Genomic DNA, 12319 nt, shown 5'->3' with positions numbered 1-12319 from the left:
AAAGGGCCACATCTACCGTCGCCACCCCACGGCCCCTGAGTACATGCATGTAGTAGCAAGTCATTGGTTCTACAATCTGACACGAAGCAAGGCAATAAACCATGCGCTTTGTTGCCTCGCAGCACGGGGACGCACTACAGCCTGGAAAGAGGCCGGTGGACTACGGGGATCGCACAACCGAATGACCTTGCTAGCACATGCATGCAGACCGTTGTCTTAAAGCACATTCCGTCATGTTCTTTAATAGTTCATGTAAAGGGGGGGAAGCAGCTCCTTATCTCAACTTCAGAGCAGGCAGGAGAAGATAAACCAGCCAAAAATAACTCTCGATCAAACGGCGAAAAGTAAAAGAGTCATTTTCTCAAGAGTGCATGGAAATGCAGAGCGCTGGGAAAGACAGACTCGTGCTAACCAAGAGCAATGAGGCAGCCTGCCATAGAGGCAGGGCGGCCTGGAGAGAGAGAGATCTCTGTCTGGGTTGTCTGGGTGTGAGAATCGGGTTGGGGGTTCGACTCCACATTTCCATGCACGCCTTCAGGAAAAGCAGACTGGGCCATGCTCAGCCGGAACATGGTTGGCTTTGCCCCCTCTTTTATAGGTGCTCTGAGCAGCAGTCGGTATGAGCGGCGTGGATCTGGCTTTGACTGGAGCTTGCTTCTGAGTCTCCCCTGGGAAGGACTTCAAAGCTCAGCTTCAGCCAATGCCGCTTGTCTTGACAGCCCGTTAATAATAATGAATAGTTTCAGTGCAAAGAAACAGATGCATCCTTTTTTTTATCTCGTCATTAAAACTGCATTCTCCACATCATCTCGGCGATAACATGAAATGAAACCGATGTGAGTATGTTTATGAATATGTTTCCTTCCCCTGACATGGGTCATTTGCAAAAACTCTCAAATTTGAACAACTCTTGGCTTTGATTTTAGTGAGTGCAAAACAGCTACCAACAATTCCAACGATTGTCCTCAGATTTCATATTCTCTAAATTTGTTTTGTTTTTAAAAGAGGTGCCGTGAAGATTTAAAAGATAAAACCGAAGAGAAAAAACAAGAGAAAGGAAACAACAACAAGCCAGGTGTAGCTATGTGGCAGGTGACACACACATAGGAGTAGAATGCAGCAAGGCTGTGGGGGTCACTTTAAGGGGTTACCTTCAACACGATCTCAAATGTAAACATACTAGTGAAGACATAATCTGCATAGCCTAGGACCTGGAAGTAAATAAGACGTTGGGCGTGTTACTGGGTGGGGGGTGGTTGGGACACAGCAGGGGCAGGGGGTACACAGAACATTTACCTTCAACACGATCTCAACAGTAAAGATAGCCGTGAAAGCATAGTCAAAGTAACCAAGTATCTGTAAAGAGCAACGTACATGTTTAACAAAGAAACACACACACAGAACAAGTCGTGTTATGCATGTTCATTACAGAGGCAGTGTGTGAGAGAGAGAGAGAGAGAGAGAGAGAGAGAGAGAGAGAGAGAAGGAGAAAATACATATCCTGGATGTGATTAGCATCTGTGTCATAAGCAATATAAATACATATAGAAATATAGAAACGTATGCATTTACACATTTTTGCAATATTAAAATATAGTTGTTAATATCTTAACTAACAACAGTTAGGAAAACATGTCAATTGCGTCTAGGTCCCGAGGACCCTTGTCGGATTGCGTTTGGGAGAATTACACTGTAAAAGAAAAAATGTGTTTAGATCAAAATAGCAATGGTCAAGCAAACTAATATGAATCCTATAATTCTCCAAGTCAACTTTCCAAATTCCAACTGAAAATAAAGTCCCCTTCGTTTCTTAACGAGAGGCTAACAGGAAGTCTTACTACCATATAAGGTACAGTCTTACTACTATATAAGGACTTACAATGTTCCGTGCTGAGAAGTTGCGGATGGGGTCCTCTGCTGCCAGGGAGGCCGAACTGAGCATGATGAAGACCAGGATGAGGTTGGTGAAGATGTGGTGGTTGATCAGCTTATGGCATCCAACACGAATCCTAAAAAGAAAACAAATACAGTACAAACTATTGTTTCTCTATTTCTTAATGTTACTGTATTTAGTTGGATTCTACTGTATTGTGATTACACAGTTCAAGTACAAAGTACAGTAATATCTGCATTTATGGGTACAGAGCAGGATGACTATATATTCATAAATATAGTGTGTGTGTTTGTGCATTTCTGCACACGTGTGTGCATCATATGCATGTGCGCACATGCATGTGAATGCACACGTGTGTGCGTGCGCATGCACGTGTGTGTATGCGTGAGTGCGTGTGTGTGCACGTGTACATGCGCGCTTGTGTGCGCGTGTTTGCACATGAACATGCAGGCCTCTCACGGGTTGGTGTTGCTGAAGATGAAGAAGGCGCTGCCCTCCGGGATGGGGGTGATCTTCTCCTTCTTCACCAGCTCCGAGATGGGCGGCCGCGGGCCCGACGGCACCTCTGGGTCATCCTCCTCTGCTGCGTTGTCCTCGATCTCCTCCTCCTCCTCCTGCCGCCGCCGCAACACAGCCACAGAAACAAAGTCACGGGTCGGAGCCCAGACAGCACCACACGACAGACGGGTATTTATATCCACTTTACCTTCTCGTCTTTCTCGTCATCCTTTATGTCCCTGTGAAGAAAAAGCCAACAGAGAACACAGGTTTTATACTCAGAGTGGCGGTGTACTTTATACACGCCTACTTTGCACTATTAATCGCCCTGGAAAAGGGGGTGTACACATTGAAATGATCATACTTTATGTGACACTGTTTATAAAAACGTTTATACAATCTCAAAGTCACCTAATAAACTCTGCTGAAAGAGCACTTTTATTGAATCAAATGTGCCGTTCCGCAGAAGAGGGACAGTGTCTGATCACAATAAAAGTGTTTGAGCGTTCTTTGTGATTAAAAAGTTAGTGCGTCTAAAAATCCCTTGGCTTGCTCTTTGCCGACAGCGCCTTCACAACCTGCTGCAAAACCGAATGGCTGTTGTATATTTAAAGTTGAGTATTTTTCAAACTATCATCAAAAATGTATTATGCTTTGTTGCTTAACGCACACTTAAATAGCCCTTAATAACTTGGGCCGACCAACAGTTAGCGATGAACTCTATACCCACTTCTTGTCCGCAGGGTCAGTGTTGAGAGAGTCAGCGTCTGCCAAGTTATCCACAGCGATGGCCAAGAAGACGTTCAGGAGGATGTCTGAGGCACAGGGTGGAGTGAAGGGCCGACAACGTACCTGCACTGCGATCACAACAGACCCCTCCTTCGGTATACCGCGCTCACAAGCTTAAAGGATACAGTTTCCGCAGATGAAGAGGATGATGAAGTAGATGGAGACGATCATCCCGGTGGAGGACGGGCCGCCGTACGCCATGATACCGTCGTACATGACGGCGTTCCAGTCCTCTCCGGTCAGGATCTGCGGGCGTAAGACAACCCGGGACACCGCCGTCTACATTATACGGTATCGGTAGCGTCGGCCGTATCAGTGTGTGAGGCTTGGCGTCTTCCATTGGGTCATTTTCTTTCAGGAGGCGATCATTCCAAGGGAAACTGCAGCTGCTGTTCGGTCTAGTTGGGGGCGTCCGTATTTTGTACCATGCAAAAAACTAGTAGTTGGTCCTACACTTGTGGAATCGTCAGAGCTGTGGGGAGCAGCTGGTTTTGGGAGCTGGATTAACAAACTCCCTCAAGATTTATGAGGAGAAGGAAACTCTTTAGTAGGGTTTGCGTTGACGTAGAGTAGGTTTTGTGGAGAGGAGCACATAATGACAGAATTTGATTTGAGAATGAACTTTTGAACTCCTCCCACGGTTTACGAGCATTTCAATGTGTGAGTAAGAACATAGCAACCATCCCTCTGAATCACACACAGACCTTCACCACCACCACACACCTGAAAGACCGTGAGCAGGGCCTGGGGAAAGTTGTCGAAGGTGCTCCTCTTGGTCTGGGTCTCGTCAAAGTTGAACTTGCCCCCAAACACCTGCATGCCCAGCAGGGAGAAGATGATGATGAAGAGGAAGAGCAGCAGTAGCAGGGAGGCGATGGACTTCATAGAGTTCAACAGGGACGCCACCAGGTTGCTCAGAGATTGCCAATGGCTGGAAAACGGGAGACAAGTTGTAGAGAGAGAGAGAAAAAGAAAGAGAGAGAGAGAGCGAGAGAGAGAGAGAGAGAGAGAGAGAGAGAGAGAGAAAGAGAGAGAGAGGGAGAGAGAGAGAGGGAGAGAGAGAGAGAGAGAGAGAGAGAGAGAACATGTCAGTATTCATGGGTGCCATAAGCAGGAATATAATGATACAGGCGCGCACACACACACACACACGCACATGCACGCGCACACAGTGAACGTGGGGACCCGTACCGCGTGACCTTGAAGATGCGGAGCAGGCGGACACAGCGGAACACAGAGATGCCGAGAGGAGGCATGATCTCCAGCTCCACCAGGATGGTCTCCGTGATGCCCCCGCACACCACGAAGCAGTCGAAGCGGTTGAACAGGGACACAAAGTAGCACTGCAGCCCTAGGCTGTACATCTTCACCAGCATCTCACACGTGAACATGGCCAGCAGCACCTTGTTGGCCACGTCTGAAAAGAGGGGGCAAAGATTTGAAGACAAAATTGTTCACGTCACAATGACCGCCGCTATTTGGAAGCGTAGGAGCATCAGGTTGTTAGTTATTATGTAAAGTAGTGATGGTTTGCTGGTAGAAATTAATCGTGAAGTGATTTTTTATTGTTTGAAACTGAAAGTGTTGTGTTTGAAACTGCCACAACATTTCAGACGCGAGAAACAGCAAAACAACGTTTTCAACGCCTAGGTGAAGGTAGCTTCACGTTGATTTTACAGTACTATGACTCTCTAGTTCTCTCAATATTGTATCACCCAAAGAAACTTCCATGATGCATTCTGATGTACAAGCCCTATTGTCGATCGGGATCATGATTGGTGTACTGGTCAGTGTACACCAAAAACGTCAAGAGGTAAAATGATCAGAACAAGAATTTATCTTAGAATTCAATGCCGAAATGAAGTTTCCTCTGAATCTAAAACGGTCCAACTTAACATTGCGGCGTATTCATTTGAGAACAAAGTACCTTGGACTTGCGTCAACCAATCGGGTTGGTTGTAGTGTTCGGATGAGATGGTGAGCGTGTTGAGGAACACCAGGATGATGACCAACCAATAGAAAGGCACCGATTTCACCGCAAACCGGCAGTTTCTTCGACAGCACCTGTTCCATCGACGCCAGCGCCGACTGGAGGTGTGACGTCATCGGGCGGAGAACGCATCGAGACAAACGCGATTTTAGTTCACCTCGTGCAGGAAAAGCCAACCTACCGATGCTTCATAACAACTAGATGAATTGCGTTAATTAAATTTCTCTTATTGCCCTGCCCGATTCAATGGAGTGGAAAAAGGTATGGGGTGATACGAGGTGAAAGCATAATATATTTTATGCAAGTAATGCAAGTATTGTATATTTTTGCAAGCCGCAGTGTAAATGAGCCATAAAATAGTGCATACCGTGAGTTCTAAAAATACAATGTGGTGCATGCAGACTCTATAGGTGCCACTGATTGATTATCCACAGTTAAATTCTGTATAGTTCGGTAGAAAAGCGATCTGGGCATACTGAAAACCCATAATCTTAGGGGCTCATGCTCCAATAGGAGGGATTATAAAATCTGCAGGCACATGTTTAGTTGAATTATGTATTGATTTGCCTGTACCATAACTTTAAAACATAAATGCATGGATGCAGATAGAACATGCATTGACAAGACGCACAGAAACACATGTGAAACAGAAAGTTTAGACTGACCTGAACTTTGACTTGGAAATTTTTTGACTGAAAGAATTGAAAGTTCATGAGAAGAGTTCATAAAGACAGGCTTAAACATATGTAAGAAATAAGAAAGTAAGAGGAATAATAATATTATTTAAGAACAATAATATTAAAGACGTGAAGATAAAAAGTCAATAGACTGACAACAGAGGAGCACATGCTTATGCCTGTATTTATGTGCGAGTATGCGTGTGTGTGTGTTTGTGTGCATGCGTGTGTGTGTGTGTGTGTGTGTGTGTGTGTGTGGTCGTGAATCTGCCTGAATATGTATGTGTGTATCTCTGTGTGCATGCGTGTGTGTGAGTTGTTGTGAATCTGCATGCATGTGTGTATGTGTGTGTGTGCGTGTGTGTACATGTGTGCGTGCGTGTAAGGTTGATCAGTGCATGGTTCCTTCTCCGCACCAAAAAGGCCCACAACATGGCGCCTTCTCATCCTCTCCGTTGGGATTCTCTGTGTTCACAGACTCTGTCTCACTGGCCGGCACACTCGCTGTGAACATACAAACACACAAAAACACACACACACACACACACACACACACACACACACACACACACACACACAACCACACACAAACACACATACACGCAAGCACACACAAACACACACACACACGCGCAAACACACACAAACGTACACATACACGCACACACATGAACACACACACACACACACACACAGTGTTTGCACAGTGATGAATGTATACAATCCAGAAAGACTCCATAAGCACCCCGCTTACAGATATCAATAATCATTGGAAAAATAGCATGCAACATGTCACTGACTGCAACAAGCAACTTCTGAAGGCACATAAATAGTGAAGTTGGTCCTATGTAGGCTAGTCACTGGTTCCAGCAACAGTGGGTCAGACCACTAGACAGCTGCTCTATCAAGGCTGAACGGTACAGATGTCGAGGAGGAAAGAAGGGGAAGCACACTGAGGCCAAGAGAGAGAGAGACCGAGAGCTCCCTCACAGCTGTCCTGCTAATTCTCTAAAAGCATGGCTCATGGCGAGACAGTTAGCGTGGCCGCGTACACAGTGTCACGCGTGCCTGTACGAGAGAGCCCATAAACTAGCCAGCTGCTACTAGCGTTGCCTATGGGTAAGAGCTAGCCTCTATCGCTAGGCTGTCACCGAGGCTCCCCACTGAAAACAGCGCTTACTGCAGGGGCATGGATCTGGGTTGAGCCTTGTTTGCTACATTCGCATCACGCTATGTTCCAGATTTTAAAAATGGGACAGGTGGAGGGGAAGGCAGAGTGTGGCTCCTAATATGGTCATATTGGTGTGTGTGTGTTATTATTCCTAGTCAGTATTCCTCTTCAAGGGCATATTCGTTTAGGAACAGAGGAAGGGTTTATAAAGGCAGGGTGGGAACGGGAACACACACGGTGTGGGTTGTAGGATAAAAAACACTCCAAAATAATGTGATCAAACAGAAGGGCTGAACACAACTGAAAAGCACGAGCAGTATGGTGGATAGGACACATAGACACACATACACGCATAGTCTCTCTCCCTTTCTCTCCATATTCCTCCCTCTCTCTCTTTATCTAAAAGCATCATGTCATAAATAATACCAGTAACCAGCAGGTGTTAATATAGCTATGAATACCGCGGTTACGTACTACACTCCTCTTGCCATAAATACGTCTGTGATGCAGCGAGCAGCGCACCTTGTTAGTTTTGAAGAGGCCTCGTAGGTTAATAAACAGGTTCATGAATTAAACAGCGGAGGATCGAGTGAGTCTCGTTCCAGCGCTGGTTGTCTGTGTAACAATATACACCAGGCAGCAGATGGTGACTGCTGGCTAGAGCCATGGATCAGGCATCGGTTGAAACAGTAGCCTCTCTCAATTTCATTATTATAATAGAAAATTAATCGACACATTTCTATGTATATCACATGCTCTATCATTTTTACAGACTTTAATACAATCACACACACACACACACACATACACACACTCACACACACACACAAAAAAATACAGAATAACAAAAAAACAAGACAGAGCAAGAGAAAGAGATATGCTTGTGTGAGAAATAGTGAGAGTGAGAGAGTGAGAGAGACATAGAGACATACAGAGAGAGAGAGTAAAGGAGTGAGAGAGACAGAGACAGAGAAAGAGAAATAGAGAGTAATAGAGTAAGGGAGAGAGAGCGCGCAAGAGAGAGAGGGCGAGAGAGAGAGAGAGAGAGAGAGAGCGAGAGAGAGAGAGAGAGGGAGAGAGATAGAGAGAGAGAGGGCGATAGAGAGAGAGAGAGAGAGTGAGAGGGAGAGATAGAGAGGGAGAGAGAGAGAGAGAGAGAGAGAGAGAGAGGGAGAAAGAGAGAGAGAGAGAGAGAGAGAGAGAGATGGAGATAGAGAGAGAAAGAGAGAGAGATGGAGATAGAGAGAGAAAGAGAGAGAGTAACACACATAACAGACACAGTGACAAAAGGAGAGTGAGAGAGAGAGACACGTACTGGTGACCGGGAGCACAGGGACTTTACCATGTGTCTCGGAGGACTGGCTGAACCACCCAAAGCCCCTTCCTTTCTTCTTCTCTGTGAGGTCAGCCAGAGTCACTCCTTCATGTGCAATGCATGCAAGCCCATGCATTCACAGACAGAAGGGCAGAGCACAGCAGAGGAACGTGGCGACATGGAGGGGCGAGAATGGTGCTGCGGTCAACATGGGCTCAGAACACACAGAAGACAACACAACAACACCCGGGACAGCAGCATCCAAAATAAATACAACAACAACAACAATAACAACAACAACAACAACAACAAAGGCAAATGGTTGGACCACCGGGGGCCACATGGACTGTAGACACTGAGGAGGAGGTGGGTGGGGGGGGTTGGAGGGGTTTGGGGGGATACAGTGGGGCAGGTGCACAGCTGCTCGTCACAGTGGGGTCTCCCCACGGTGGCCGACCAGACACTGTGCTAACATGCTCCGTGTTCAAAGGAAGACGGCTTGACACCTGTTAGCACATGTTAGCACGGGTTCACCGATGAGACGCCGACGGCCAGGAATGGACGCCGGGGCCAGAAACATCCAGTGGATCCATTTCACGGACACCGAAACGACTTGAAACACATCACTTACCGTGGAAGAGAGATACATCGGCTCGCGACTAAAAAGCCCCTCTGTGCCTAAAGTTACACGTCTAAGCCGGGCTGGCTGTGTGTAATTGGGGCCTAGTTAAAAGTAAGTGTGCCACTATAATGAAAGCGATGAAGTGTGATTGTGGGCAGGAAGAGGACAAGAAGGGGGAGTTGGCCTTCAGTTAGAGCAGAGGCAGGGTCGGCCCCTCCTAAAGCTCCTTCCTTTTTATAGGAGGGTTGAGTGCAGAGAACTCTGAGCTGTCACAGGACGAGTCAGGGAGCCAGAGAGAGAGAGAGAGGGAGAGAGAGAGAGAGATCTACAAAGAGAGAGGGGGAGATAGAGAGAGATAGAGGAAGATAGAGAAGGAGAGAGAGGGAGTGAGAGCTAGAGAGAAAGTGGTAGAGAGAGAGAGAAAGAGACAGAGAGAGAGAGATAGAGGAGAGAGGGAGTGAGAGTGAGAGTGAGAGAGAGAGAGAGAGAGAGAGAGAGAGAGAGAGAGAGAGAGAGAGAGAGAGAGGGAGAGAGGGAGGGAGAGAGGGAGGGAGAGAGGGAGGGAGAGCGGCAAGGCGATCCTCAGCTCTGCGCCTAGGTGCTGGAGTCTCAGCATACTGCTTACATAAAGAGGATTTGGATTAGAAGTCTTCCTTTTCGCCCAAGTAATGATTTATCCCCCTTTCTCCTCCATTGGTACACGGCTGACGACAGCCCCACTAACTGTGTCAGAGCCGTGGTGTTGCTAGTCCGTCGATGGTTGGGATCCTCCTCAGTGAAGTTCAAGTTCAGGTGGAGGTCTTTCATTGTCAGAGGCACAGAACCGTACAGAGATTCTTATGAGACATCACCAGCGACTACCTATTCAGGGCATCCTATTGTACAACGATAAAATAGGCTGGACAAAAATAAAATGTGACAAAAGTATCACACCCCTCCAAGCGATGCTTCACATTTGACAATACAACGTTCTCACAAGAGCAGACGCATTCTCTGCTCTTTAAATTAAGTGCATTTGTTCGTATTTGCGGTTTGGAAAAAAAAAATAGACAGATCAAACACGGGGCACCACGTAACAAAACAACAGTTTTTTATCGCCGTGGATACTCGTTGGTACGGTTGCTTACGGTTACGCTTGCTCCCCTCGTCGCCCTCGTCCTCGTTCTCGGGGTCGATGTCCTCGGCCTGGGTGATCCAATCCAGGTACCCCTTCAGGTCCTCCTCCAACTGCTGCTTCTCCCGCAGCTTCTGGAAGTCTCCGCGCGCTTTGGCCTTCTCCCTCTCCTTAGAGAACTCTCTGTGTTGACACAGAGACACACACCACGCAGGCACACCGACACGCAAACACACACACACACACAATCATCAGTCATACAAAAACGTGCACGCACGCAAAACGTTCACACGGGCAAACATACTCAAGGAAACGCAGATACAGATGCACAAACATACACAAGCATACACAAACGTAGAAGCACACGTGCGCAGGCACGCACAAACATACACACACGAGCGCACGCACGCACGCACACACACACACACACACACACACACATACAAACACACACATACACACACACACACACACACACACATGTTCATACATGTATATTTATAGACATATGTTCCCCAATCATGTTAGTTAACTGTACAGTATAGCAAATATTTCAGAAATGCTTGTCACTGCAAACCACAAATAAATGTTACATGCATCATCAAAAGATCCCCACAGAAAGGATACAGTTGTTAAAGCTTAAAATGTGATTTTGACTTGGAAAGGGCAATGTGTAGATTGTCTAGTGTTGTGCCTGTAGCAGTTTTACATGTTTACCCTTTTATAATCGGTTTCTTAATATAGCTTCTCTGAGAGCAAAATAGGTTAACTCTGGAGTCAAATCTGAAAATGTTTGGATATAGATATAATAACCCTGATACAGATAAACCCTGGTCGGGGCTAGGTTTACTCTTATTATATTATATTATTCATTGTATAGTACTTCTGCATTTCTTGCATCTCTTCAATGTTTTCTTTCTACATTTCAACAAACTAGTACAGAGTACATGTTACACATTATCCTTTCTAGAAATATCCATCGTCAGTCATCTGTAGTACCTAAGATATTAATATCGAAAGACTTATCACTCATGTGTGTTTTTCTTAACCCTGACCACTGGAGGGAGAAGTTCACTGCTGAAATGACCAAACATTATCATATTCTGAATATGATAATCATAACCTCTTGTATGCTATAGCCAAGCAGGCGATATTATGTGAAAATATTTTGAACAAACTGAACACATTTACAAAATTATCTATAAACCTAGCCACTGCTTATCATTGCTATAAAAAAATTAGTTGAATTAGAAATATCTGCGTTATCGGCATTCCAACATTAAATACATTGAAAGTAAAACATTTCAATAATCAATATAAATAAGAACGTATAAAAATGTAATCCGAGCTCATGAATCAAAAAGACGGACGGCACGTTAACGTTTGCGTTGATCTGATTCTTCTCCCTTCATTATGGCAATCTCACGCGCACAGGAACTATAAGGGCGTCTGAGCTAATGATTTCGTTAACCTTGTGGACTCCATTTCCTTCTCCCCCTTTCTAAACCCTGCCTATGCTCAGTGTGGTCAACCACTCAGAGTTAATGTCAGTGTAATACCCCACCCCCCACTCCGCAGAGCTGCGCAGCCAGCACACTGTGGCTTGAGAAGCAGCTTAGGAGGCAGTGAAGGGAGAGGGAAAAATATGATTAATGTTCTGTTTTAGGAGGCTGGGGTGGCGGGCGCGGAGGGAGATGAGGCTGGGGTTATCAGCTCAATTTGGGGGTAGGAGGGGTTCGGGGAGGGTAGGGGCAGGCCTAGTAAAGGTCACGCTGAGCGCAATTCGCAAACATTGCGTGAAAGCGCTCCTACGCCTCATCATCATCATTGCTTTAATCTCTTTCTCTTTTTATGGGTCTATTAAAATTCTACAGCCGTGGCGACGGTGTGTGTAAGAGATACGAGGAGGAGAGGGTTGAACCGACGTAGACCTTCAGGGATTCTTTTCCCCCGCATCCCCTACACAGCGTGTCCGCGATACACACACACACACACGGCACACTCACTGCAAACCAATGGGAACCTCCACTGCACACAGACAGGCCTCTTACCCACTCAACACACCCAGAACCAGGTTAAGTACGAAAAACGATCCCAGTATGATCATGGTAACAAAATAAACCGCAGGAGTTCCAAATCCCATGGCGTCATTGACCTGTAAGAGCCCAGAGCAACGACGGGTTAATGACGGACGATATACACATATAGACAGAGAATCCCCCGCCCATCACCACCACCACCACCACCAC

The 12319-nt window shown here is 46.1% G+C and overlaps 1 protein-coding gene across 1 annotated transcript in view; it reads right to left on the bottom strand.

Annotated features, from left to right (window-relative positions):
• The window catches only part of cacna1da (calcium channel, voltage-dependent, L type, alpha 1D subunit, a), a gene marked incomplete at both ends in the record, with an annotated part of 57102 nt that overhangs the window by 23374 nt on the left and 21409 nt on the right, over positions 1 to 12319 (bottom strand). Inside the window, 14 exons of the mRNA XM_079747664.1 lie at positions 1152 to 1211; positions 1297 to 1356; positions 1880 to 2009; positions 2354 to 2508; positions 2601 to 2631; positions 3123 to 3207; positions 3307 to 3427; positions 3905 to 4112; positions 4373 to 4598; positions 5109 to 5269; positions 5837 to 5863; positions 6265 to 6352; positions 8362 to 8439; positions 10084 to 10253. Coding sequence (XP_079603790.1) covers positions 1152 to 1211; positions 1297 to 1356; positions 1880 to 2009; positions 2354 to 2508; positions 2601 to 2631; positions 3123 to 3207; positions 3307 to 3427; positions 3905 to 4112; positions 4373 to 4598; positions 5109 to 5269; positions 5837 to 5863; positions 6265 to 6352; positions 8362 to 8439; positions 10084 to 10253 — 1600 coding nt within the window. The remainder of the gene's footprint in view (positions 1 to 1151; positions 1212 to 1296; positions 1357 to 1879; positions 2010 to 2353; positions 2509 to 2600; positions 2632 to 3122; positions 3208 to 3306; positions 3428 to 3904; positions 4113 to 4372; positions 4599 to 5108; positions 5270 to 5836; positions 5864 to 6264; positions 6353 to 8361; positions 8440 to 10083; positions 10254 to 12319) is intronic.

Source organism: Pollachius pollachius (assembly GCF_949987615.1).
Source record: "Pollachius pollachius genome assembly, chromosome: 12".
Lineage (NCBI taxonomy): Eukaryota > Metazoa > Chordata > Actinopteri > Gadiformes > Gadidae > Pollachius > Pollachius pollachius.
The sequence above is the reverse complement of the archived record's forward strand: the minus strand, read 5'-3'. Positions and strand labels throughout refer to the sequence as shown.